At 43.8% G+C, this 26,489-nt stretch overlaps 1 protein-coding gene across 6 annotated transcripts in view; it reads right to left on the bottom strand.

Moving 5' to 3' along the window:
• LOC123755786 (uncharacterized) overlaps positions 1–26,489 on the bottom strand; it is an 85,409-nt gene that overhangs the window by 8,981 nt on the left and 49,939 nt on the right. For 3 of the 6 annotated variants that reach the window (XM_045738579.2, XM_045738575.2, XM_069300065.1), the window contains exons 3-13: positions 25,946–26,067; positions 25,170–25,402; positions 23,379–23,515; positions 22,472–22,599; positions 20,532–20,787; positions 19,074–19,182; positions 16,523–16,630; positions 15,962–16,087; positions 15,438–15,621; positions 14,616–14,900; positions 722–814 (exon numbers count right to left, since the gene is read on the bottom strand). In XM_045738579.2, coding sequence (XP_045594535.2) covers positions 722–814; positions 14,616–14,900; positions 15,438–15,621; positions 15,962–16,087; positions 16,523–16,630; positions 19,074–19,182; positions 20,532–20,787; positions 22,472–22,599; positions 23,379–23,515; positions 25,170–25,402; positions 25,946–26,067 — 1,781 coding nt within the window. The remainder of the gene's footprint in view (positions 1–721; positions 815–14,615; positions 14,901–15,437; positions 15,622–15,961; positions 16,088–16,522; positions 16,631–19,073; positions 19,183–20,531; positions 20,788–22,471; positions 22,600–23,378; positions 23,516–25,169; positions 25,403–25,945; positions 26,068–26,489) is intronic. The other 3 variants (XM_045738577.2, XM_045738576.2, XM_045738580.2) reach the window with 3 other exon arrangements.

Here is a 26,489-nt window from a genome sequence, read left to right as displayed (position 1 = left end):
ACTTGGAAGGGATCAGGATAAGGATGAAGAAGAAGAAGAAGAAGAAGAGGAGGAGGAAGAAGAGAAAGAGGAAGAAGAGAAAGAGGAAGAGGAAGAAGAGGAAGAAAAGAAGAGGAAGAGGAAGAAAAGAAGAGGAATAGGAAGAAGATAATGATGATGATGAAAAGGAAGAAGAGGAGAAGGAAGAAGAAGAGTAAGAAGAAGAAGAAGAAGAGTAAGAAGAAGAAGAAGAAGAGTAAGAAGAGGAAGATGATGATGATGATGATGATGATGATGATGATGATGAAGAGGAAGAAAAAAGAAAAGGAAGAAGAGGAAGAAGAAGAAGACAAGGAAGAAGATGGAGGAAGAACAACAATCACAACAACAACAAGAGGAAGAAGAAGAGGAAGAAGAAGGGGAAGAAGAGGAAGAAGAAAAAGAAAAAGGGGAAGAAGAGGAAAAAGGAGGAAGAGGAGAGGAAGAAGAAGAAGAGAAAGAAGAAGAAAAAGAAGAAGATGAAGAGGAAGAAAAAGAAGAGGAATAGGAAGAAGAAGAGGAAGAAGAAGACGAAGAAGACGAAGAAGACGAAGAAGAAGAAGAGGAAGAGCAAGAAGAAGAAGAAGAAGAGCAAGAAGAAGAAGAAGAAGAAGAGGAAGAAGAAAGAAGGTGTTATACCTTGGTGGCCACAGGCCAATACCATCACCTCACTAAAGAGGTCACCAATGAACCAATCACTAACCTGTCTCTGGTGCTGGTACAAGTTGGTGGGTGTGGGAGTGATGGTGGGTGCAGCACACGTACTGCCCACTCCGCCTCTAAGCTGCTCTGGTTGCTGTGGAAAACAGATATAATCAGCAAACACATCACATTACTGCATTAACAAACACTTCATACAACACTAATGGTTGAGTAGGGCTTCCCTGTAGTGCTTGGCATCTCAACCGTGTCTTGTAGCAGTCCGTCTAATTACCCAAGCTACCTAGCATTAGGTAAGTACAGTAAATGAAGAAATATGATATATTTACTCCCTCTAATGTTGGTGCAGAATGTAGAATATAAAAAAACATTTTTACTCTGAAATAATATAATTTTATAACAAAATTAGATGAAACTAAGTGGCAGGTGATGCCATAGGAAGTTGACGAACCAAGCGACAGTGTTGTGGAGCGACTTATCCAAGATATATTGTTGTCTGGAGGTGAGGTGAGGTGAGGCACAGGAGGCTGATATACTATACCAGTAAACCCTCTCCAGGCAACAATATATCTCGGATAAGTCGCTCCACAACACTGTCGCTTGGCTCGTCGACTTCCGATGGCATCACCTACCACTTAATTTCATCTAATTTTGTTATAAAAATATATTACTTCTGAGTAAAACTATTTTTTTTGTGGGGAGCCCCTTCGGCTCCCTGGAGGTATAGGGCTAATATGCAATTCATTAGACCAGGGCATTAGTCATAGGAGTTCAGCCTACCAGGGGACCAGGAGCCAGAACCTGGCCACCCTCAGAGAGGCACAGGGAGCAATGGCCCAGGGAGAAAACCCGCCCCCCCCTGTCGTTGGGGGTTTTCCTTATCTGCCATTGACCAGGATTAGGCACCCAGAAAGATAGGCATAACAAAACAAACCCCACACAATAAGAAAATTGCAACCAAAAACCGAACAGGAAAGTAGAACTCCCTTCAATCCCAAGGAAACAAGCAAACAAGCAAATGTCACACTCCACTGCCGCATTGCTCGTCCACTCAGCCTCTCCGCGCCGGGGACCCAGCCATTCCAGTTCATCTGCTAATGCAATCCAGGATGGTCATCATTTCTGGCCTCAATTTCCTACGAAGTGTTTTGCCTTAGTGGTGTTTAGCCTAAGTGCCCTTGCATGTCAGGGTTCTCTTCCCTAGTGCGCTCGGGAAGCCACCTCCATAGTGGTTCTTGCTGCTCAGCATTTACCTCGCCCTTGGGACCAGCTGGGGGTTTCGTGGCCCTTGTTTAGCCTTGGGAAGGGAGTGGTATTGTTGCTGGTTGGGGGATCAAGGTGTTGTTCAACCAGCTACCTACGCAGAGGCCAGTTCCTGTTTCCTCTATTGTACTATTGCGTTTTTTTTTTTTGCTTCGCCTGGTGTGGCTATTGGACCACTAATCATAATTTGGTGGTCCTCTGCTAATCCCCATGATTGTACACATTGCAGGGGTTTCAGTGTTTGATCTTTTCCCTTGTTAGCTTTGGGGTCTAACCGGTTAGCAACACCTTGCCCGGGCTTTCCGTTGCAGTCAGCCTACAGGCCCTGGAAAAACCTGTTGGGGCTCGATGGACCTGTGGATGCACCTCCCGAGTTCCAGCTCACCTCATGTGAGTTTAAAGGTTGCTGTGTGCCCTTGTCTCAGAATGACAGTCACCACTTTTGCCTCCATCATGCTGCTTGTTGGGTCAACGACACCTTTGACCCGGAGTCTTCTGGGTTTTGTTCTGTGTATGTTCTTAAATTTACCCATTCTGATACCATTGATATTCGGGCCACAGGAGGCATCCGTGTTGCATGTTAGGTTTAGGATGCTGCAACGTGGAAGGTTAGTTGCCCACCTGGATGCCCCGAGGCTGCCCCTTGTGATTATCAAACCAAGTCTGGTTAGACCCGGACTTGGGGGCGTTAGTCGTCGCTTCGACTTTGGTTCAGTCCATGCTCCCTGGTCCTTTCCCTGTTGTTCACCTTACACCCCCCCTCCCCCTTCCCTGCTTCCGGCTCCCAAACGTCTGAGGGTTTCGGAGTCGGAGCAGTTGGTAATGAGACTCGGGCAGCTTCGGGGGCTGCCCCATTCGGGTTGGGGACTGAGGCATTTGAGCCAGTTCCTTTTGCCGAGGCTTCTGGGTCCCACCAGCAGGCCCCCCTTCTTTTCTGACTCTTCCCTGGACTCCGCCTTTTCTTCAAGGGGGTAGAGGGTATGGAGGACAGCTCTGCCCCGGGTTCTGACTTGGGGGATCCTGGGGCTGGGGAGGAGTTGACTTTGGGGGCTTAGGCCCCTTGTTGGTGCCCTCTTTGCAGAGCTTCTTGTTGCAGAGGGAGGGTTTTCTTACCCCTCTTCCCTGCATGAGTGTGATTTGGGGTCAACTCCTCCCTGGTTATCTTGAGGTTATCTTGAGATGATTTCGAGAGTTAGTGTCCCTGCGGCCCGGTACTCGACCAGGCCTCCACCCCCAGGAAGCAGCCTGTGACAGCTGACTAACTCCCAGGTACCTATTTACTGCTGGGTAACAGGATCATCAGGGTGAAAGAAACTCTGCCCACTGTTTTTCGCTGGCGCCCGGGATCAAACCTGGGACCACAGGATCACGCATCCAGTGTTCTGTCCGCTCAGCCACCGGCTCCCGGGTTTAGTTCCGGGTTCCTCGGCTCCCTTTTTCCGGAGGTTTTCTGCCTCTTGTATCTCGCCTAAGGAGATTCGGGAGGTGCTTGCTGCTTACCTCCTGCGAGACCTGGATTCTGCCTCTGTCATGGATCCATCCTCAATTAAGTTGAGGATGGATCCCAGATCCATCCTTCACTGACCTCACTCATCCTCTTCTTTCCCGTTTTGGGTGCGTTTGGAGGCTACGGAGTCATCCTGGCTGGTAGACTGCCCATTCTTTTCGTTGGGGGCATTACATGGGTTCTGTCAGATCCGCACGCTTGATTGGCGAGAAACTTCTACCGTTCTGCAGGTTTACTTCGGGGGCAGTCTTGAGCACCTTAATGCATGCTTGTTCACCCCTGTGCTTCCTAAGGATGTTGACCTTGTACAGCTGTACGTGCCAGTTCCCACCCTTACAGGGTCGTTGGTAGCTGAGGACTTACACACCCGTGGGGGGGGGGGGCATTTGGCTTCGGTCTTGCGCTTCTTTTCCCTTCTCAAGTTGTCCTCAGACTGGCTTGAGAAGGATTGAAGGTGTTGAGTGCCGGGCCTTCGTTGGGTGCACTGGTGTCGGCGGCTAGGGCGTCGGCTGCACTGTTGCGGCTGTTTGCACCGATTCTCACAGGTGGTGGTGTCTCTGTTTTTTTGCTTCTTGCCTTTCGTGCCGGCAGGCTCTGCTCGCTCTCTCTTTGGAATCCGCTTGGGCCCTGGCTCTTAGGTTTTCATCAGCATTTTGTCCGTTGCTGTTTGTGGAGTCTGCGGTCCTGCAGTTTCTGCAGGTGGTTTCATCTAGTTGTTTTCCTATATCAGACTTGTTGGTTCTCTGGGGTGGCCGTTCTCGGCCATCTCGGATGAGTGATGCCAGGGTTCGGGGTTCCTCCGGTCGGGGTGGGTCATTGGTGCCAGTTTCTGAGCCAACGTTGCCGTTGGAGCCGGCGTCGTCTGGTCGGCGTGGTGATCACTCTGTTCGCCGGTCGGCTTCTCGTAAGGGGCGTTGGCCCTTTCACAGCTCACCCCACTGATGGGGCAATGGGGGGGGGAGGGAAAGGCTTGCACTGTTTGCTCACACTTGGTCCCACAATTTGTGGGCATTTCGGGTTTCCCACCGGCCTGTGGTGGCATTGGGCGGCTCCTCCTCCTTCTGATGGGGGGGGGGGGGGTTCGGGGCTGGCGGGGCAGTCTTCTTCCCCTTCGCTCCGTCAGGTCTTCTTGGAGTGGGTATGCTTGGGCGTGGTCGAAGCGATCCAGTCCCTCAAACGGGCTTCCCGCTTGTTTCCAGTGCCAAAGCGGGACTGTGCGTATCTGAGGTTCATTCTGGACTTGTCCCATCTGAACCCCTGGATTTCTTGCCCCTCCTTTTGGATGACTACTCTGTCTCAGGTCTGGCTTCTGTTGGAGCCGGGTGCCTGGATGGTATCTAAGGACCTCCGGGACGCTTATTGGCATGTTCCCATTCATCTGAGGTTTAGGGACTGGTTAGGTACTTCGGCGTCTGTTCTGGTTCCTTCGGGGGATGCCCCTTCCGCCTCTCTCACAATCACTGGGTTTGGACTCCAGGGGCCTTGCGTCGGTTGCTGCATCACCGGCTTCCTCTTCTGGTTTTTCGGGGTTCAGTGGCGCCTACCTGAGCATTTACTTGATGTGTTCACGGACGCGTCGCCTCTCGGTTTGGGCTCTGTGACCAGTGCTCACCAGGCCCATCTGAGGATGGGGGGTGGGATCCATCCTTCCGTCGGGCTCACAGCATGATGGAGTTTGTGATAGTCTGGCTGTCACTTCAGAGGGTTTGGGTTGCTCAGGTCTCGAATGTTCGGCTCCATCCTCATTGCCTGAACCGCGGGGGTTCTTTTCGGTCCTTGCCTCTTTGGGGCTGGTCACTTCGAGTGACTCGTCTATTGGATTCTCGGGGTTTGGCTCTCCGTGCTGTTCACATCCGGGGAGTGTCAAACGTCCTGGCGGACAGCCTGTCTCAGTTCATTCCCTTGTCCACGGAATGGTCACGGCATCTCTTGATATATGTGGTGCCCTTCCCCAACCACAGAGCATTTGCAGTAGACACCTTCCGGCAGGACTGGTCGAGGTGGAGTTACCTGTACCTCTTCCCTCCGGTCCAGCTGTTGCTTCAGGTTCTAGCTCAGTTGGAGTTGTACCATGGGAGAGTAGTCTTCTTGGTCCTTGGTGGCCGGCCCAGCCTTGGTTTCAGGCGCTGCTTGCTCAGTGTCTGAACTCGGGGTGTTTTCCACGACTCTGCCTCTTCCAGCAGATCGGACCAGTCCAGTACATGGCTGGTATGGTCTTCTCCTCCGCTTTTCGCGTCTGGTCTTTTTGACGCGAGCTTATCACCATTTATATGGTGATCAGGTGGCTTCATTGATGGTGTCCCACTCGAGAGCTTTACTCGGCTGCAGTATGGAATTTACCTGGCGTTCTTTCTGTCATTTTTTCTCTCTTCATAGGTTATCTTCTGTTTCTGATCAGGTTGTCTTGTCCTTTCTGTCTTTGCTTTTTCAGGACTGTCATCTAATGCCTAATATTGTTGCCACATATCGTGCGGCACTGGCAGAGCCGCTGCAGCTTGCATCCGAAGAGGAAGTCACTTCTGCCTCTTTCCTGTAAGCTTTCTCATGCCTTGTTTCACGTCTGGTCTGCTCATGCGCCACCTGAGCCATCTTGGTCCTTGGACAGGGTTCTCTCCTATCTCTCTTCTTGGTTTGTGGAGGCCCCTTCGGTTCAAGATGGCTTTTCCAAGGCTCTATTTCTGTTGGCATTGGCCTCTGGGGGTCGGATCAGTGAGCTTCATGCTCTCCTCCGATCCAGGTGGTTTTTGCTCCTTCGGTCCTGGTAATTGATTTGTTCGGATGCAGCCTTCTCCTCCTTTTCTGGAGAAGAACAAGACAGCTTCTTTCCGGAGGGGTCCTTGGGTCATAGATGCTTGGTTGGTCAGGCCAGGGGTGCATCATGTGTTGTGTCCAGTTGCGGCCCTTTGCCATTACCTGCGCGCCTCAGTTTCTGTGGCCTGGGATGCGCTGTGGGTTGATCTGGTTTTTCCTCATTCCCTGTTCCAGGGCTCGGGTCTCCCAGGTCTTCCGCAGGGTTCTAAAGTCTAGCCAGCCTGCGGTCTATCCTCGTGCCCATGACGTTTGGAAGTTTGCTGCTTTGACTGTCTTCTTCGGCAACATGTCTTGGGCTGATATTCGGGCTTGGGGATTTTGGAGGTCAAACAGGGTCCTGACTGTCTGTTATTTGGTCAACATTCCTGCTCCTGGGCGTTTGTGTGTGGCTTTGGGTCGCAGGCTGCAGCCTGTTGTCTCACCTTAGAATTGAGGACCTTGTGGCAGCTGCATCCAAGGTAAGTCCCTCCTTTTCCTTATCTTTGATTTTGTAGCTCCAGGGAGCTGAAGGGGCTCCACATAGAAAACCAGCATTGAATGTAATGAAGTGCCATTTTTTGGGTGAGCCCCATAGGCTCTCTGGCTCCCTCCCTCCCTCTCCCTCCCTGGTTGGCAGATTTCACCGTTTTGATACTTAGCCTCTGAACTGGAATGGCTGGGGTTGCCAGCACGGGGGGAGGGGGTCCACGGCTCCCCCTCCCAGGGAAGATGGGGAGGGGGGCTGTGCGGACAAGCGATGCAGCAGTGGAGTGTGAAGTTTCCTTGTTTCCTTGGGATGGGAGGGAGTCCTGCCTCTCTGTTCAGTTTTTAGTTGCAATTTTCTTACCAAGTGGAGTCTGATTTGTTATGCCTACCTTTCTGGGTGCCTAACCCCGGTTGATGGCAGATAAGGAAAACTCACAACCACAGGGAGGGGGTTTTCCAGGGTCATTGCTCCCTGCACCTCTCTGAAGAGGTCAGGTTCTGGCTTGTGGTCCCTGGTAGGCTGAACTCCTATGCCCTGGTCTATTGAATTGCATATCAGCCCGATAGCTCCAGAGAGCCTCCGGAGCTCACCCAGAAAATGGTGTTTCATTACATTCAATGCTGTTTTTTTCATGTTCTACATTGAGCACCAACATTATAGTGAGTATTTGTATCATTTCTTCATTACTTATGTAATGCTACGAGGCTTTGGGTAATTAGACAGACCCTCTTGCAGTGCCTGGCTTGTAGTACGTGGCTTGTAGAGCCTGGCTTGCAGTGCCTGGCTTGTAGTGCGTGGCTTGTAGAGCCTGGCTTGTATAGCCTGGCTTGTAGTGCCTGGTTTGTAGAGCCTGGCTTGCAGTGCCTGGCTTGTAGTGCGTGGCTTGTAGAGCCTGGCTTGTAGAGCCTGACTTGTAGTGCCTGGCTTGTAGTGCCTGGCTTGTAGAGCCTGGCTTGTAATGCCTGGCTTGTAGTGCCTGGCTTGTAGTGCCTGGCTTGTAGTGCCTGGCTTGTAGAGCCTGGCTTGTAGAGCCTGGCTTGCAGTGCCTGGCTTGTAGTGCGTGGCTTGTTGAGCCTGGCTTGTAGAGCCTGGCTTGTAGTGCCTGGCTTGTAGTGCCTGGCTTGTAGTGCCTGGCTTGTAGTGCCTGGCTTGTAGAGCCTGGCTTGTAGTGCCTGGCTTGTAGTGCCTGGCTTGTAGTGCCTGGCTTGTAGTGCCTGGCTTGTAGAGCCTGGCTTGTAGAGCCTGGCTTGTAGTGCCTGGCTTGTAGTGCATGGCTTGTAGAGCCTGGCTTGCAGTGCCTGGCTTGTAGTGCCTGGCTTGTAGTGCCTGGCTTGTAGAACGTAGCATGTAATACCTGGATTGTAGAGCCTTGTTTGTAGCACCCAGCCTCTAGTGCATAGGCTTGGAGTGCCTGAAGAGCAAAATTGAATAGGCAATTTCTAGTTCTGTTACTGTATATATTATCTATTTCATGTATTCTATGGGGCCTCTATGTAATATTTGTATATTACCTATTGTCTACTTACTGTATTCTATAGGGGTCTCCTACTTTATATTTGTATACAGTACTATTATCCGTCACTCGGTAGTTTCCTATTGATCACTCATTGCAGTCGTTATTATGTTATTTACAGTAATATTGACTTTGTTTATAAATTAAATAGATAAAGCGGAAGAATTAAAGGTAAACAAATAATAGAACTAATGAACAAATATGGTAACCACTGTGGTCGTTGTGCCGACGATGGAGACCACTGCGATAGTTGAGGTAGGGATGGACAGGACCACTGTGGTAGTGGTCACATGGATGGAGACCATTGAGGTGGTCACTGGGATGCAAGAGACCATTGAGGTGGTCACTGGGATGGAAGAGACCATTGAGGTGGTCACTGGGATGGAAGAGACCATTGAGGTGGTTACTGGGATGGAAGAGACCATTGAGGTGGTTACTGGGATGGAAGACACCATTGAGGAGGTCACTGGGATGGAAGACACCATTGAGGAGGTCACTGGGATGGAAGAGACCATTGAGGAGGTCACTGGGATGGAAGAGACCATTGAGGTGGTCACTGGGATGGAAGAGACCATTGAGGTGGTTAATGGGATGGAAGAGACCATTGAGGTGGTTACTGGGATGGAAGAGACCATTGAGGTGGTTACTGGGATGGAAGAGACCATTGAGGAGGTCACTGGGATGGAAGAGATCATTGAGGTGGTCACTGGGATGGAAGAGACCATTGAGGTGGTCACTGGGATGGAAGAGACCATTGAGGTGGTCACTGGGATGGAAGAGACCATTGAGGTGGTTACTGGGATGGAAGAGACCATTGAGGTGGTTACTGGGATGGAAGAGACCATTGAGGTGGTTACTGGGATGGAAGACACCATTGAGGAGGTCACTGGGATGGAAGACACCATTGAGGAGGTCACTGGGATGGAAGAGACCATTGAGGTGGTCACTGGGATGGAAGAGACCATTGAGGTGGTTAATGGGATGGAAGAGACCATTGAGGTGGTTACTGGGATGGAAGAGACCATTGAGGTGGTTACTGGGATGGAAGAGACCATTGAGGAGGTCACTGGGATGGAAGAGATCATTGAGGTGGTCACTGGGATGGAAGAGACCATTGAGGTGGTCACTGGGATGGAAGAGACCATTGAGGTGGTTACTGGGATGGAAGAGACCATTGAGGTGGTTACTGGGATGGAAGAGACCATTGAGGAGGTCACTGGGATGGAAGAGATCATTGAGGTGGTCACTGGGATGGAAGAGACCATTGAGGTGGTCACTGGGATGGAAGAGACCATTGAGGTGGTCACTGGGATGGAAAAGACCATTGAGGTGGTTACTGGGATGAAAGAGACCAATGTGGTAGTTGTCTCAGGCACTGAGATCACAGTAGTGGTAGTGACAGTTGGTCAGAAAGGAGGTTTACATCAACAGGTCACACTAAATAGAGAGAGGAAGGATGTATCATGCTAGGCGGAGGGAAGATGAGTCATAAGGTCACACTGCAGGGAGATAGGTTGTATCATAATGTCAAGTAAATGGAGGTATCTGTGCATTGTAAGGTCACCTAGATAGACGGGTTACACCATAGCGATACTCTATAGGGAAGTTGTCATAACGTACCATTACAGGGAGCAAGACTGCCATTTAAGGTCATAATAAACATAAATTACATGAAGATGCCAGAAGAAAACAAATTCAGAAAGTAGATAAACAGTCAGACATCATTAATCCCAAATCCTTTACATGCTGCTTTCATATTATGGGCAGATTTGATTGCGCTTTGTACCCTGTATTTTGTTTATGGTCCTCGTTTTAACCATACCCGAGTACAGTGAAACCTTAGTTGATGACTGCCCTAGAAGACAAATTTTTTGGAACACGACGTCAAATTTGTCGTAAAATTTAAATTGGTACATGACAGTTTACTTGGAAGACGTCATCTGTTCGAACATATATGGGTCGAACAAGCACGTGGTGCTGGGGGCGCGGGGTGAGGAGCTCTCAGTTTGTTTACAAAGTCTATCGCATGTAGTGACGACTGCGGCCGCACTTTGAATTATTTGTGAAGAATTTCATTGTTTGTCTGCCATTTTGCTTTTTTTAACATAAAAGGTCTTATTATATATCATGCAATGGGTCCCAAGATGAATGGTGAGAGGACTGGATGGATTGTGAGAGAACTGGATGGATGGTGAGGGGACTGGATAAATGGTGAGGGGACTGGATGGATGGTGAGGGGACTGGATGGATGGTGAGGGGACTGGATGGATGGATAGGGGAGATGGATGGATGGTGAGGGGACTTTATGGATTGATTGGGGGTGGATGGATGGATGGATGGTGAAGGGGGACTGAATGGATGTAAGGACTAGATAGAGGGATGGTGGGGGGAACTGGATGGATGGAAGGACTAGATAGATGGATGGTGGGGGAACTGGATGGTGTCGGAGCTGGATGGATGGAGGGGATGATTATCTTGAGATGTTTTCGGGCTTAGCGTCCACGCAGCCCAGTCCTCGACCAGGCCTCTATTTTGTTACACACCCCCAGGAAGCAGCCTGTAGCAGCTGTCTAACTCCCAGGTATCTAATTACTGCTAGGTAACAGGTGCATCAGGGTGAAAGAAACTCTGCCCATTTGTTTCCGTCCTTACTGGGGATCGAACCCTGAGCCTCAGGACTATGAATTGGACTCAAGATAACCTCAAGAATCCGAAGCGCTGTCCACTCAGCTATCAGGCCCCACTGGTGGGGGGAATGCTGGATGGATGGATAGGGGGGGGGGGGGGGGGACTGGATGGATGGTGGGGAGAACCTCCATCCCCTACACCACACCTTCCCTGCTACCCTCTACCCACCACTGGTCCCTCCCTGCTACCTTTGTCCCCACATCCCCCCCTCCCCACTACCTCCATCCTGTCACTGGACCTTTCCCGCTACCTCCATCCCCCCTCTCCCAGCTTTACCTTCTCAGCCACATCTGGATCTTATTAATACACAACGCTTCCTTGCTACCAACTGGTGGATCGAAGGCAGACTGCCTCAGACTGCTGATGATATTAAACTCTTGTTGTTTACTGACTGTGAAAGCCTGATTGACTGTAAATGGCTGACTGACTGTAAATGCCTAAATGACTGTAAATACCTAACCGGTTGCTACCACACCTGTGAATGCTTGAAATGCAAGACTGACTAGTGACTGTAAGTGACTGGTTCTGACTGGCTGCCACATAAGAGAGGCAGTGAAATGTTTGAAAAGAAAATTTGGAACCAGTAGTGCAGATATGAATGTGCTTAAGGTGAGCAGGGGATGGTCTCACCTCCTCCCCCTTCCTCACCCTCCCCATACACCAACACCGCTCCTCCGTCCCTCCTCACTGTCTTACATACGTCAACAAGATTCCTTAGTAAAGGTGAGGTGCAGTTATATGTTCATTTATTTTATTTATGGTTTACAGTATATTTATACTGTACCCGATTGTTTTGTATATGAAAAATCTGAGTATTATTCTGTATAAAATGTACGTTTAAGTTAATATTTTTGTGGGTGTGGAACGGATTAATTCAATTTACATTATTTCTTATGGGAAAATTCGTTTTGGTTGATGACACGCTCTGGGAATGGATTACGATCGTAAACGAAAGTACCACTGTACTGTACTGTACTTGGAATTTATCGCTGTTAAACATCATGCTATTTTCTGCTGCTCAGTTGAAAACTTTATTAACATCTGCTTGTAGTTTTTCAATGTCTTTAGCAGACGTAATTTTCATGATGATTTTTGTGTCATCTGCAAAGGATGATATGAAGCTGTGACTTGTATTTTTGTCTATATCTGATATGAGAATAAGGAAAAGCAGTGGTGCAAAGACTGTACCCTCAGGTACAGAGCTTTTAACTGCACTTTGACTATTTTGTTGACTGTTAACACTTTCGCGCTTTAGATTAGAGATAACTCGTCGCCGTTTTCTCTTACGATTCCGCATAACAGCCGAGTTTTCTCGTCCATCGAAAAAATATTTCTATAAATTTCATTTTTTAACCGAAATGGATGGGGATACTTTTGTTTTGTAGGGAATTTATTTGCGAATGTTTTGGTACCAGAATGAATATTATATCACATAAACTTCTATGAGTAAAAAAAAAAATACACAAAGTATGTTTGGGGGTGTGGCGAGTGTGTGACAGTGGGTTCCCTTTAGCCGTTGATATATCCAACACGTGGGAAATATTTGTATGTGTTATGTATATGTCTGTGTAGGGAATTTTACTGCGATCACTGTCATACAAATTATAAAATGTTTCAACAAGTATAAACATGACAAACATCAAACGAATGAAAACAATGCGTTCGTTTCTGCCGCGAACGCATACTGAGCGACGTGGTTCTATATTTGGCGCTTCTCTTACACATGCTTTGTACAAATGTTATACAGTTCATCTTTTGAAAATTTTATTGCGAACACATTGGTATAAAAAAGAAATACGTACATAGAAAAGTAGGGTCAGGAAACGTATAAACTTTCCAAGCATGATTTCCCCCCAGTGTTTTCGCCAGTGCGCTCGCGGCTAACTACTCTCCACTTCACACACTCTTGCGGGTGGGCAATTACCTATATTAAACATTCATATGCATATGTCCGTGTAGAGAATTTTATTGCGATTCCAATGATACCAAAATTAGCGATGTAGGACAACTGTAGGCTTCGCAACCATTAAGAGAGTGGAAACATTTTGTTGCTGTTTGGCGCTCTCGGCGAGTGATCTGCATAGTTTTTTATTTGGTGTTGATACTCCTTATGCTTGGGCGGCATTTTATAGGTATGCTCTTATAGACAATTTCATTGCGAACACAGTGATACCAAATTTAAATACGTGTGCCTTCAATTATTGTCAGGACAGTCAAAAGAGTGTACACTTTTCGGTCTTACCGCGTAGGTGCGTGAAGTGCCGAAAGCATCTGGGGTATTGTTTTTTTTTGAGCGCCGAGAGCGCGAAAGTGTTAATTTTTGTGTTCTGTTTGACAGAAAATTAAATATTCACCGTCCCACTTTAGCTGTTATTCCCATTGACTTCATTTTGTGTGCTATCACTCCATGGTCAGATTTATCAAATGTCTTTGCGAAGTCTATGTATATCACATCTGCAGTTTGTTTTTCTTCTATCTGCATCTATCTGGACCTTAAAAAGGCTTTCGACAGCATTCCATACAAGAGGTTGTTCTGGAAACTGGAACATACTGGAGGAGTGACAGGGAAGCTTCTAACATGGATGAAAATTTTCTGGCAGAAAAATGAGGGCAGTAATCAGATGCAATGTATTGGACTGGAGAAATGTCATGAGTGGAGTACCAATAGGTTCAGTTCTTGCACCGGTAATGTTCATGATCTGTATAAACGACCTACCAGAAGGAAGAATTATAATATATGAACATGACTGCTGATGATGCTAAGATAATAGGGAAGATAAGAAACTTGGACAATTGTCATGCCTTTCAAAAAGACCTGGACACAATATGTGTATAGAGCACCACTTGGCAAATTTAATTTAATGTGAATAAATGCCATGTTATGGAATGTGGAAGAGGAGAACATAGCAACCTATAAATTATTTGAGAAATCTTAAAATTCTGATAAAGAAAGAGATCTAGAGGTGGTTCTAGATAGAAAACTATCACCTAAGGACCACATAAAGAACATCGTGCGAGGAGCCTATGCTACACTTTCTAACTTCAGAATTGCTTTTAAATACATGGATGGCAAAATACTAAAGAAATTGTTCACTACTTTTGTTAGGCCAAAGCTGGAATATGCAGCGGTTGTATGGTGCCCATATCTGAAGAAGCACATCAACAAATTGGGAAGGTGCAAAGACATGTCACTAGCATCCAAGGCTCCATGAACTGAAGGACAAGAGCTACCAGGAGAGGTTAGAGGCATTAAATATGCCAAAACATATTTGATAGAAGATAGAAGAAAAAGAAATATGTGATAGAAGAAAAAGAGGTGATATGATCACTACATACAAGATAGTAACGGGAATCGATAAAATTGATAGGGATGAATTCCCTAAGACCTGGAACTTCAAGAACAAGAGGTCATAGATTTAAACTCACGAAACAAAGCTGCCGGAGAATTATAAGAAAATTCACTTTTGTAAACAGAGTGGTAGATGGTTGGAACAAGTTAGGTGAGAAGATGGTGGAGGCCAAAACCGTCAGTAATTTCAAAGCATTATATGACAGTATGCTGGGGGAGACGGGACACCATGAGCCGTAGCTCTCATCCTATAACTACACTTAGGTAATTACACACACACACACACACACACGAGAGAGATAAAGAAACAGTCGAAGAACGAGGTGCAACGTCAACTAACGGGAGACAGTTGAGCATGAAGGGCCATAAGTTGCTGTAGCGTGAGAGTGGGCTGCGTGGGTGGTGTGTGGGCTGACCTGCGGGTCATGGCTGCCCTAGAGCCACCCAAAGCTCTCCGAACACGTCCCAGCCAGCCCACCTGCTGCCTTCCCAGGGTGGAGTTGGAGAGGGCCCGGGTGACACGATTGTAGATGGAGAAGGGGGTATTGGAGGCCCCAGATGAGGTGAGATAATCGCTGCTTGATGCTGTATACACGCCTCCGCCACCATACTGCTGTTGCTGCTGCTGTTCCAAAGTTAGAGGTCAGGCTATTTACCCCATATACAACTGACAGTCAAGAATTGGTTAAGTCAAAATTTAAGTAAATGTTTGAGAGGACAGATCAAAATACAAGAGCAAATCACAGTCCATGTTTCTCCATGCAAGTTCTGTCATGTTTGTTCAGCAACTGGTCAAGTCTTTCATCTAAGTTTAACACGAGTACTGGTTTATTTGGTTAATAAAGAATCTCATAGTAAATGTTTACCAAGTGAAACAGTTTGGGCTGTGGGTAAGTCAATGGGTCAATTTGGGAAGAAATTGCATGGCTGGTTTTCATTGTGAAAGTGGCAGGTTTCAATGATTTTAGTTCAGTGGAAGTTTGAAGTTTGCTGATTGAAGGCAGCCCACCTATCTGAGTCCATGACTTACTAATTAAATGTTCTACTTGGAAAGCTTGTAAGGCAGCCCAAGAAAAGCCCAAAGCCTTGGACTTGAACCACTTAAATATTTTGATTGTAAAACATGTTACATAGAGAGCATCAGCTATAACCCAAGACTTACTGCATAAATGTTCTGATTGGAGAGTGTGTCAGCAAGGTGTGCCCATCGCATGCGGTCATCAAGGGTGGCGCCGTACTGATGACCTGCTGAGGCTCCCTTATGTTGGACATTGACAGCAAACGTACCCATGCCTCCTCCACGGGCCAGCACCTCAGTTTTCCTATCTTCAGCTTTCCATCGTCGGCTGTGTCAGGAGCAACAGCAGCACCAGGGAAAAGAGAAGCTTCTCTTAAGCAACAGCAAGATAAGGAATAGTGTATACTAATAGTTCCAAGATAAAAGAACACACGCACACTCTTAGGTAATTATGCATGTATGCACACACACAGTGACACACTGACTTAAATATCTTTTGAACAGTGACTCATTTTTAAGAGAATGAGTCATGGCAGCTCAAAACATTGTAACTGAAGACAAACACCATATCATTTAAAAGATGATAACTGAACATTCACAGCGGAACACAGCAAACGGACCACACACACACATGCACAAAGATTCAAAATGGAAAACATATGACTGACCTCCACATGCAGAGGAAGATGAGGGTGAGGATGATGATCACTACAGCAGCAACAGAGGCCCCCACAGCCACACCTAACACTTCGCCGTCAATCTCACACCGTGTCCCGTAGTACGACCCACGGCATCTGTTGACAAACTAACTTGTATTTCCTCTCTCAAAAACCGTATACAATTCAGATTTTTTTAATGTTATGGCATTTGTTTCATCATATCTATAACTACCATATTTCACATCCATGAAGAAGACAACATGAAGTGTGTGTTGTTCACCATCACTAGTAAACGTGTGGTCCTTAAAAAGACTGTAAATTACCATACTGAAAATGGAAAACGTTATAAAGGTATTCTCAACACATATCAAAATTTCTTTAAATCTTTATTTTGTCCAAATAAGAAACAGTTAAATTTGTTTAAAGTCAAACAAACTTGAGAGATAAGCATTTTTTTACCACAAGTGTGATGTACAGTATATTAAATTAAACTTAGTGATGATGATGACAGTCGTGGTGATGCCAGCGACAATAGAACAGACACCTGCAAGTAAGGGAAGGGTTACTTACTGGCACACCTTATGGCCGCCGTGGATGCTACATTCACCTTTCTTGTTGCAATAGTCAGAGGAGCACGACTCACACCGCCGCCCCACCTGCTCAGGGTCGTCAGAAAACCTACAAGTAAAATGCCCTAATTAAATATTTACTAAACATAATACATAAATGTATTTTTATTAAAAGATATGAATTTCAGAGCAGCCATAAAAATACAGTAACTGTTTTGGAAAGATTTCCATTAAGCTACCTGAATTTATCTTTTTAATTTATCTTAATTTATCTAAATTTATCTGAGGGCCACCACACCTTGTGGGCTCAACATGAGACAGGTAACTGTGGCTCGTCAAGTCCCATCATTATTTCAGACTTTTTTTCAGTTAAATTCTGAACTGGTCATACTGTCTTGGCATTTATAGCTTGAGCTGTTATAGAACTCCATGGGTGTATTACCCTACTGGTAAAACAGCATTTCCTTGTCTAACACTGTGGCTTGTTGATGTTGAAGCTGTTGTTCCTTGTGTAACATTGGACCTTTTAAGTGGAAGTGATTTGGCTTAATATCTTCCAATTAGCTCAGTACAATACTGTACTGTAAGAGCTCAGTAATTTATATTTCGTAACATAAATCTTCGAGTAATTCTGCTGCATTCGGGTTCAGTTTTATAACTTTATTAGACCTTTTAACTCAAATGGAGTCAAATATCTCAATAACCCACCAGTTTGTGGTGGGTTATTGAGGTATACAAAATGAGAACCCCAAATAAATTCAAATTTGAATGTCTGACTTTGTAACTTGAATATAAATTGGGTTATCACGATTTCTGCCAGGCGAGAAACCAAAAAGTATTAAAGTTCAAGTGCTTCACTGTTCAAATCAAAGGGAACTTTGGGTTACTGAATTTTGTCATTGGGTTACTGAACAAAATGTGGAGATTTATGCAAAAATCATTTATGATAAATGTATACTCATAATACAAATTACATTAAACAATGCATTAATACATAAAGAAATATAAGATCTAATATTAAACAAATAATAATAGCTTGTTAAAATCTGTGTGTACAGGCTGTACAGTGTATTTCCCTGCTAAAATTGGGGTCTTTTTTTTTCATTAAATATTTTCTTTCCTAACTTTTTAGTTTTAAAAACAAACTTGGATAATTTTTGCCAAAACCATGTCTGGTAGAAGCAGCAGTCAATGTGTTGATGTTAATAGGAATCAAGTTGAGCTTTCTATTAAAGATAAACTATGAGTAATTGAACTTTATGAAAATGGTCACTCCGCTGTGAGTGTTACAAAGGATTTGGGTCTAGATACGAGTACTGTCTCTAATATAAGGAAACATCTGAATAAATACAGTACTTGCACTACATAACTACTAGTGAGAGTGAGGGAGCAAGCAAAGCCAAAGGTCTTCAACTAGTGAAGTCTCAGCAGCTAGCACTCACAACTGATCTTTCCAAGCTCATGTATAGTACAGTAATTTTAGTGTTTTGTTGTGTTATGTTAGATAAATGAACAATACTCAAGTCCTTCATCCAGCAAGCTATCTCCAACAAGTTGAAATTTATACTGCATTACCAATAAATTATACGAGTACTGTATGTACTGTAAATTTATGTTTATTGCATGTGGAAATAAAAATGATGTTAGTTTGTAACTCATAAGGGATAGGGTGGGCTCCATATGATCTGGATTACTGAGTACAGACCATGCTGCATTTAAAAATTCTCTCTGAGATCAGCCCAGTCATGTCTGGTTTGTGGTACAGTACTGGTGATCTTCTCAAACTCTCCTGGTATGAGAGTTGACTTAGTTCTGTAATGATTTTGTCGCTTAATGATGAACTCATTAAAACAGAAATGTCCTTTTGAAGACAAGGTCTCCATATTTGGATACAGTAGCCCCAATGGGGGTGCACCAGAGATATGTACAGCTGTATAACCACTTCCTTTTTATTGTATGAGCAAATGAGAAAAGCCTGAGAGGAAAAATTAAGCGACTTATTCATGGTAGGCAGGTCATGGACACTTGTTCATGGCGGGATGGGTATAGACACTTGTTGCAGTCGATGAGTCACAATAACATGGCTGAAGTAAGTTGACCAGACCACACACTAGAAAGTGAAGGGACGACAACGTTTCGGTCCGTCCTGGACCATTCTCAAGTCGATTGAGAATCAATCCTGGACGACAATCGACTTGAGAATGGTCCAGGATGGACCGAAACGTCGTCGTCCCTTCACTTTCTAGTGTGTGGTCTCGTCAACAATGGACACTTGTTCATAGCGGGATGGGTATGGACACTTGTTCATGGCAGGATGGGTATGGACACTTGGTCATGGTGGGATGGGTATGGACACTTGTTCATGGCGGGATCGGTATAGACACTTGTTCATGGTAGGATGGGTATGGACACTTGTTCATGGCGGGATGGGTATGGACACTTGTTCATGGTGGGATGGGTATGGACACTTATTCATGGCGGGATGGGTATGGACACTTGTTCATGGTGAGCTTGGGTATACAGCGGTCAACCATGGCTAAGGAGTAACTCACCTGTCCGTGTACCCGGGTAGACAATGGCAGGTGAATGTGCCGAATTCATTGATGCAGGTGGCGTCGGGGTGACAGTCATGCAGTGACTCCTCGTTACATTCATTAACATCTGCCAGAAGAGCGACATATATTGTAGACACATCCATTAAATGTATATTACAAGGCTGGCATGTGCACATTATTTATTAATATTAATAAATATAAATATAAATATAAATATATATATATATATAAATATATATATATATATATATATATATATATATATATATATATATATATATATATATATATATATATATATATATATATATATATATATATATATATATATATATATATATATATATATATATATATATATATATATATATATATATATATATATATATATATATATATATATATATATATATATATATATATATATATATATATATATATATATATATATATATATATATATATATATATATATATATATATATATATATATATATATATATATATATGTCGTACCTAATAGCCAGAACGCACTTCTCAGCCTACTATTCAAGGCCCGATTTGCCTAATAAGCCAAGTTTTCATGAATTAATGTTTTTTCGTCTACCTAACCTACCTAACCTAGCTTTTTTTGGCTACCTAACCTAACCTTACCTATAAATATAGGTTAGGTTAGGTTAGGTAGGGTTGGTTAGGTTCGGTCATATATCTACGTTAATTTTAACTCCAATAAAAAAAAATTGACCTCATACATAGAGAAAAGGGTTGCTTTATCATTTCATAAGAAAAAAATTATAGTAAATATATTAATTCAGGAAAACTTGGCTTATTAGGCAAATCGGGCCTTGAATAGTAGGCTGAGAAGTGAGTTCTGGCTACTAGGTACGACATATATATATATATATATATATATATATATATATATATATATATATATATATGTGTGTGTGTGTGTGTGTGTTGTACCTAGTAGCCAGAATGTCGTACTTGGCCTACTATGCAAAGACCAATTTGCCTAATAAGCCAAATTTTCCTGAATTTATATATTTTTCTAAAGGATTTTCTAAAGCCTCTTCTCATAGGGGAGGATAGGTGAGCAGGGGGGGGGGGGGATTTTGGGGGGGGAGAGGAATGCTGGGGAAGAGGGAGACGCTGGATAGAGTTGGGGATGTTAGGGGAGAAAGGTGGAGGGTATGGGAGTGTCATAGGTTAGTCAGGGTGGCCCCAGTGCCACCTTTAAGAAATATTGACTCATTGCAAACCCTCCCCCCCCCCTCCTGTGATTTTCATAAAATTTGAAATCAGGGATTTGTTTTCTGCAGAATTTGTTAACAGTAAAATGGGTGACGCACACAGCAAACATGAGATAGCAGAGAGTAAACAATTAAAATGGGACAAAGATAATACAGATCTAAGATAGCAGAACAAAGAACAAAAGAGCAATTTATTCCTCACCAGAGACATCCGGAATTGGGTTAAGAGGCCCATCGACCCAGAGGGCAGACTCGCCTATGTTGTTTGCATGACTCTGAATGACCTGAAGCATCTGGCGCTGGAGGGCATGACGGAGGTTACGGTTTCTGGTGGAAGGGAGGTCCTCCAGGTTGATGGTCGAGTTGACAATCACCTTGCCGCCCAGAGAATAGAACTTGTGCACTGTGTTGCCCAGGTACGCTGACCCAAGTGGCGTCTTCGACATAGTGCTAGAGATCTGGTCATGCACAAGTGATATTAATTTCAAAGACATTAAGATTAATATTGTTTCATGTTCTAATTTACAAATAAAATACATCCTTTCTGATGTCTTTGATCTGCTTTGCAAAGTGTCTGTGGGGATACCTTTTAGGCAAACGATGGTATCTTTCTGACTTTCATTATTATGTGTACTGTACTGTATATGTATACAGTATTTTTAAAACTTATTGTCATTATTAGTTTCATTATTATTATTATTATTATTATTATTATTATTATTATTATTATTATTATTATATCTGGATAAATTTTCCTCTGCTGTATTCTAAACAATAAGACAAAACAGCTACCTTTTTGTGAGCTATCATAACTGAATTTCACAATACAGTATTGTAAAACTAACAAGTTAAAGAATATCACTAGCAGGATTCTTACTATAGTGTCTTAGTGTGCCATAGCACTATATACTAGCAAAGTCTAACTAGGGTCTCAAGGTGTTTCAGTACAGCATTCTAGTGGGATTCTAGGTAGGATCTCTTCATATTGAAATACAGTACAGAATACTTAGGGGACTCAAACCAAGGCTTAGAGGGTTCTAGTCCCACATACCAACCACTGCCAAAACTACACCACAGTCCTGAAACAATCCAGTATACAGTAGCATTACCACCAGCTACATTCCATTTAGCCTAAAGGAATTCTGAAAAGTACATACAGTAATGTGTCTGGAATTGTGTTCAATCAGATTTTGTTATTTTTTTGTTATACACACACACACACAAAGAGTTCTTACACTCTTGTACAACCACTAGCATGCATAGTGTTTCAGGCAAGTCCTTAATCCTATGTTCTCTGGAATACAACCCCGCCAAATTGTTTAACAACCAGGTATCCATTTTACTGCTGGATAAACAGAGGCTACAGTTAAGGATTGTCGCCCAGTAAATCCTCCCCGGCCAGGATACAAACCCAGGACAAAGCACTTGCGAAACATCAGGAAAGTGTCTTGCCACTCCACCATGGGGACTGCTGGTACATTAAAGCCCATGTTGTTCATGCTGACAGGTGATGTGGCTAGGAAGTGATGTGGTGGAGGTTGACTCCATACACAGTTTCAAATGTAGATATGATAAGAGCCCAGTAGGCTCAGGAATCTGTACATCAATTGATCGACAGTTGAGAGGCGGGACCAAAGAGCCAGCACAACTAGGTGAGTACAACTAGGCGAGTACTTGTACAGTATATTACTGCCTGTGCAGAGAATGATACAATTATGTGGTTGAAATAAATAATCCGAATCACACATATGGAATGAAATTTAAGTGACCATGTTTGGTCCAACTTAATAATGGTTTGTGATAGATCCAAACGCCATCACTTTCGTTTCATTTCATACGTGTGGATTGGGTTATTTATTTACTGCCTGTGTCTAGCAACCTGTTTGACAGGACAGTTTATCATAGTCCACATACCTCATCCTGTTTAATCAGATAATATATAACAGTCCACAGGTTATATATATCTTACCCTCCCTGACCATGCACTGATCTCTACACCCTCAGCAATGGGCATGGAATCTAAAGTAGGCTCTAAAATATAGCATGTCTGGTCTCCCACTACAGCAAACTGTAATCTTCTAACTCTCATACTGTGCCCCTGATTCATGCATCCTAAACATGGGTTTCAGACTATGAACGTACAGCATGTTTGGCCTCCCACTCCAACAGACGGTATTCCTCAGACTCTGGGTTGTCATAGTTGCCACTCCACACAATGCGCTGGTCCCCCACTCGGTCCACCTTGAGTGACACATGCAGCGAGATCATCCCTGAGAAAGAAGATAACTGTTAAGTCAGGACTTGGATGAGATTTGGGTAAATCTGGATCAAGACTGGGGTCAAGACTAGGGTAAGTATGGGTCAAAACAAAGGCAAGATCCTGGAGTAAGATTTGGGTAAGTCTGAGTCAAGACTGGGTTAACACTAGGATGACATTAGGTAAGCACAAGGCCACTCTAGATTAAGATCAGGGTAAGACTGCAAAAAATCCTAGCCTACATTAAGAGATGCCATAAACAGGTGTTGTATGGTGCAATCCATGTTAAGGTATTATAATCTCTCACTCCTAAAGGGAGCCCACGGCCTGTGCTTGGCAGTACTTGGCCTGTTTTGTGTTTGAATTGTAAAGCGAGTGCAATAGTGTGTGTGTGATGTAATGTATGATGTAGTGTGAAATGGTATGTGTGAGAGTGGCATGGCACGTGGTGTGGTATGTTACATGGTGTGGTGTGAGGTGTGGTATGTTGTGTGGTGTGATGTGAGGTGTATTATGTTGTGTGGTGTGGTGTGTGGCTGAGTTTGGTGAGACACTTGGCCTGTGTTGGGGATGTGTTGTATATGGTGTGATGTAGAATGTGGTGTGAAGTAAGACACTTCAAGTTTCATGGTTAGGTGTGGTGTTGTGCATGGTATGGTGTTTGGCGAGGCATCGCAAGTCTCTCATTCATACAGGGTGCCTGGCCTATGTGGTGGTGCATGGTATATAATGTGGTGGTATGTGGTGTACAGTGGTGGTGGTGTATGGTGTGGTAAGCTACAAGTCTCTCACTCCTGCAGGGAGTCCTGGGCCTACGTCTAGCTGTGCCTGGCCTACAGTAACAGCTGGAAACCTCCTCTTCTGTCCTGCAGACTTCTCCCAGCTGCTCTTGGCATGTTGAGTCATCTCCCACGATGCACGTGTCGATCCTGCCATATAAGACATTTTAAATTATCGCCACAACTTTGTATTTTACCTGAAATATATCACAAGCGATTTGATATGCAAGTTACTATAATAACATACGAATAAGTGAAACTGTTTGAAGTTATGAAAGGCAGCTACTATTCATATGCTAAACCTCTCGAGTCTACATGTGTCTTTGTTCAATATAATATATGTTTGAAAGTTTACAGTTAGTTTACTTCTATGATGCAGCTTAGAAACTGTGTACACATATCTGTAGCAATTTTTCCAAAAATATTTACCTATTTCTTTCTAAAATGGAACATCTAATTTTAATCCATTTTGTTGTGTTCTATTTTAAGTTCATATTTACAGCACCTTTCCATTCATGTGTACATTGTAAACATGTCTTGCTTTACTCTATGACTTTCTAAGGGATATAAATACAATTTTCATAAACTCTTTTCATAAAGTAAACTTAGTCAACCTTCTCAGAATACACTTACAGTAATGTAATAGGATGTACATCCATTCTAGAATGCAGTTCCCCAAACTATGCCATATAGTGAGGTTATGTGGCAACACAGTTGAAAGATGACATTAGAACATTTATTAATAACAGTTTTAGATATAAACTCTTGTACTCTATTTGTTTTATTCCAAACATTTATGCATTCAGCTCACATTCACATTTAGGAATTGTTAGTACAGTATTGTTTAAAACATTTTTGGTGCTTGTCTTTCATTTCCTAGGCCTATAACTCTACACTTGTCAGTAGTGAACTACATCTGAAAATATTTAGTTAATATAAACAGTCTATTTTGGTTGGTTTCTACTGCTTTTCTTTTCATCAGAACATATTGCATGCCTTATTTTAATGATATATATATAGACATATTTCTTATGTTATTGTTCACAACCACTTGGGCTGAACAGTTTAGTGACGGTCTCGCTTTATGCAGGTCGGCATTCAATCCCTGACCGTCCAAGTGGTTGGGCAGCATCCCTTTCCTCCCCAGTCCATTGCAAATCCTTATCTTGACCCCTTCCAAGTGCTACATAGTCATAATTGCTTGACGCTTTCTTCTGATAGTTATCTTTCCATCTTATATTCAGATCATGTATGACTTACAATAAAGGTTCCGGGACAGAGCCCCCACTCCCCCGCTGTTCCCCCATTCACTCTTTACTCTATTTATACTGACCTTGTGTTTCTTGTTGTGATAACCATGTCTGGTTCCAGTTTAAGAGATCCTTCAAATATAATGAATCTCTCTATCCTTATCAATCTCTCATCTCCTTATCACACTCTCTCATATGATCTAGGCACTATATAAGTGCCTAGATCATTATTAAAGTTTGAAAATAAGGAAAAATTAATTATGATTTATCATCAAGCAATTTTCATATAATTAGTAATGATTCTTACACAAAGCAATTTGTGTAAGAATTTGTGTGTGTTCAGTGATTTATTGAACATGTCTGACAATGTTAATTCAGCTCCTTACAATAACTTAGAACCCTTAAGAACAAAATACTAATTTAGCAAACCACAGAGAAATCAACAGTGCTTCAAAGTACATTAATGAGGGAACTCAAATCCTTGACTAAGAATTACAAAACTCACCTGATATATAACATACATTTTTACAAACACATTAAAATAGAAAATGTACCTGATGGAAGGCTGAGTTGGTCGACGATTATATGGCTTTCTGAGAGGTCTGGGTGGGTGTGTGGGCGGCTGTGGGCGAGGTGGAGGCTGTGTGGGTGTGGGTGGCTGTGGGCGTGGGGAGAGGGGTTGAGCTGGAGGGTAGTATCCCCCCAGGTCTTGCTTTGAGGCATCACCCTCAAGAGGAAGATCATCCTCAGGAATCACTACGCCAACACCCAGTCCAGCCGTCTGCTGCTGAAAGTAAAGACTTCATTACTGGCTACTCAATCACTCGCTCTCTCTTTTAAACTAAGAGGCATTAACATAAACTGTACAGTATTAGTATTTCTAAAAAGGAATGCTATAAGCTAAAAGCTGCAATCCTACATTCGTTCATTTGAAGCTTGACCCTTGAAACACACAGTACTGTCTCCCTTTAACGAGCTTATTACTGTATTACTGTATTATTTTGTACCACAGTATTCTACTGTATGAATAAATTTTATTTAATGCTATATCTACAGTACTCGAAAGAACATGTTCCAAGACTGAGTCATCAGGAAGAATGAATGATCATGGAAAGAAATTTTTCATGTATAGCCATCATATATATATAGGAGGCCTGGTCGACGACTGGGCCGCGGGGCCACTAAGCCCCGAAATCACCTCAAGGTAATCACCTCAAGGTAATCACCTCAAGGTAAGGTATCATGAGACTGTTGGTAGCTGAGTGCCTTGTATTGTAGTTGCTCTCTCTTGGATTACTCACTTTCTCTTCCTTTCCCCATACTGCCTTACCTGAGGGAGGACCTGGGTGTCAGTGGCTGCAGGGAACAGGTCGAAGTATGTTTTGCGACCGTCGATCGACACAAATCCATCGACACCTTCTGCCGGGGTTGTGACCAGGGCTCCTTGATGTGCTGTGGGTAGAGTATATTTATAACAGTATTTGTTTATTGGCAGTGGCAGTCTTGGGAGAGTATAGGTGTACCTGTGGCTCTGTGGGGAGATTATAGGTGTGTACTTGTGGCTCTGTGGGGAGAGTATAGGTGTATACCTGTGGCTCTGTGGGGAGAGTACAGTTGTGTACCTGTGGCTCTGTGGGGAGAGTATAGTTGTGTACCTGTGGCTCTATGGGAGAGAATAAACACTTATCAGAGGAAGGGACTATAACAACATGGCTGTATGGCACCATTCAAGTCACCAGTAAATTCAATATACAGTACTTATATATTACTCAAGATGCCAGTACAACATTAGAAAGACATAAGCTTAGATACATTAATGAGTATATCACTAAGTAGTGCATTTACTTCAAAATATGATACAGCCGATATTAAAT

This window comes from Procambarus clarkii, chromosome 43 (genome assembly GCF_040958095.1).
Source record: "Procambarus clarkii isolate CNS0578487 chromosome 43, FALCON_Pclarkii_2.0, whole genome shotgun sequence".
NCBI lineage: Eukaryota > Metazoa > Arthropoda > Malacostraca > Decapoda > Cambaridae > Procambarus > Procambarus clarkii.
Note: the sequence above shows the minus strand (reverse complement) of the source record. Positions and strands in the feature narration are given on the sequence as shown.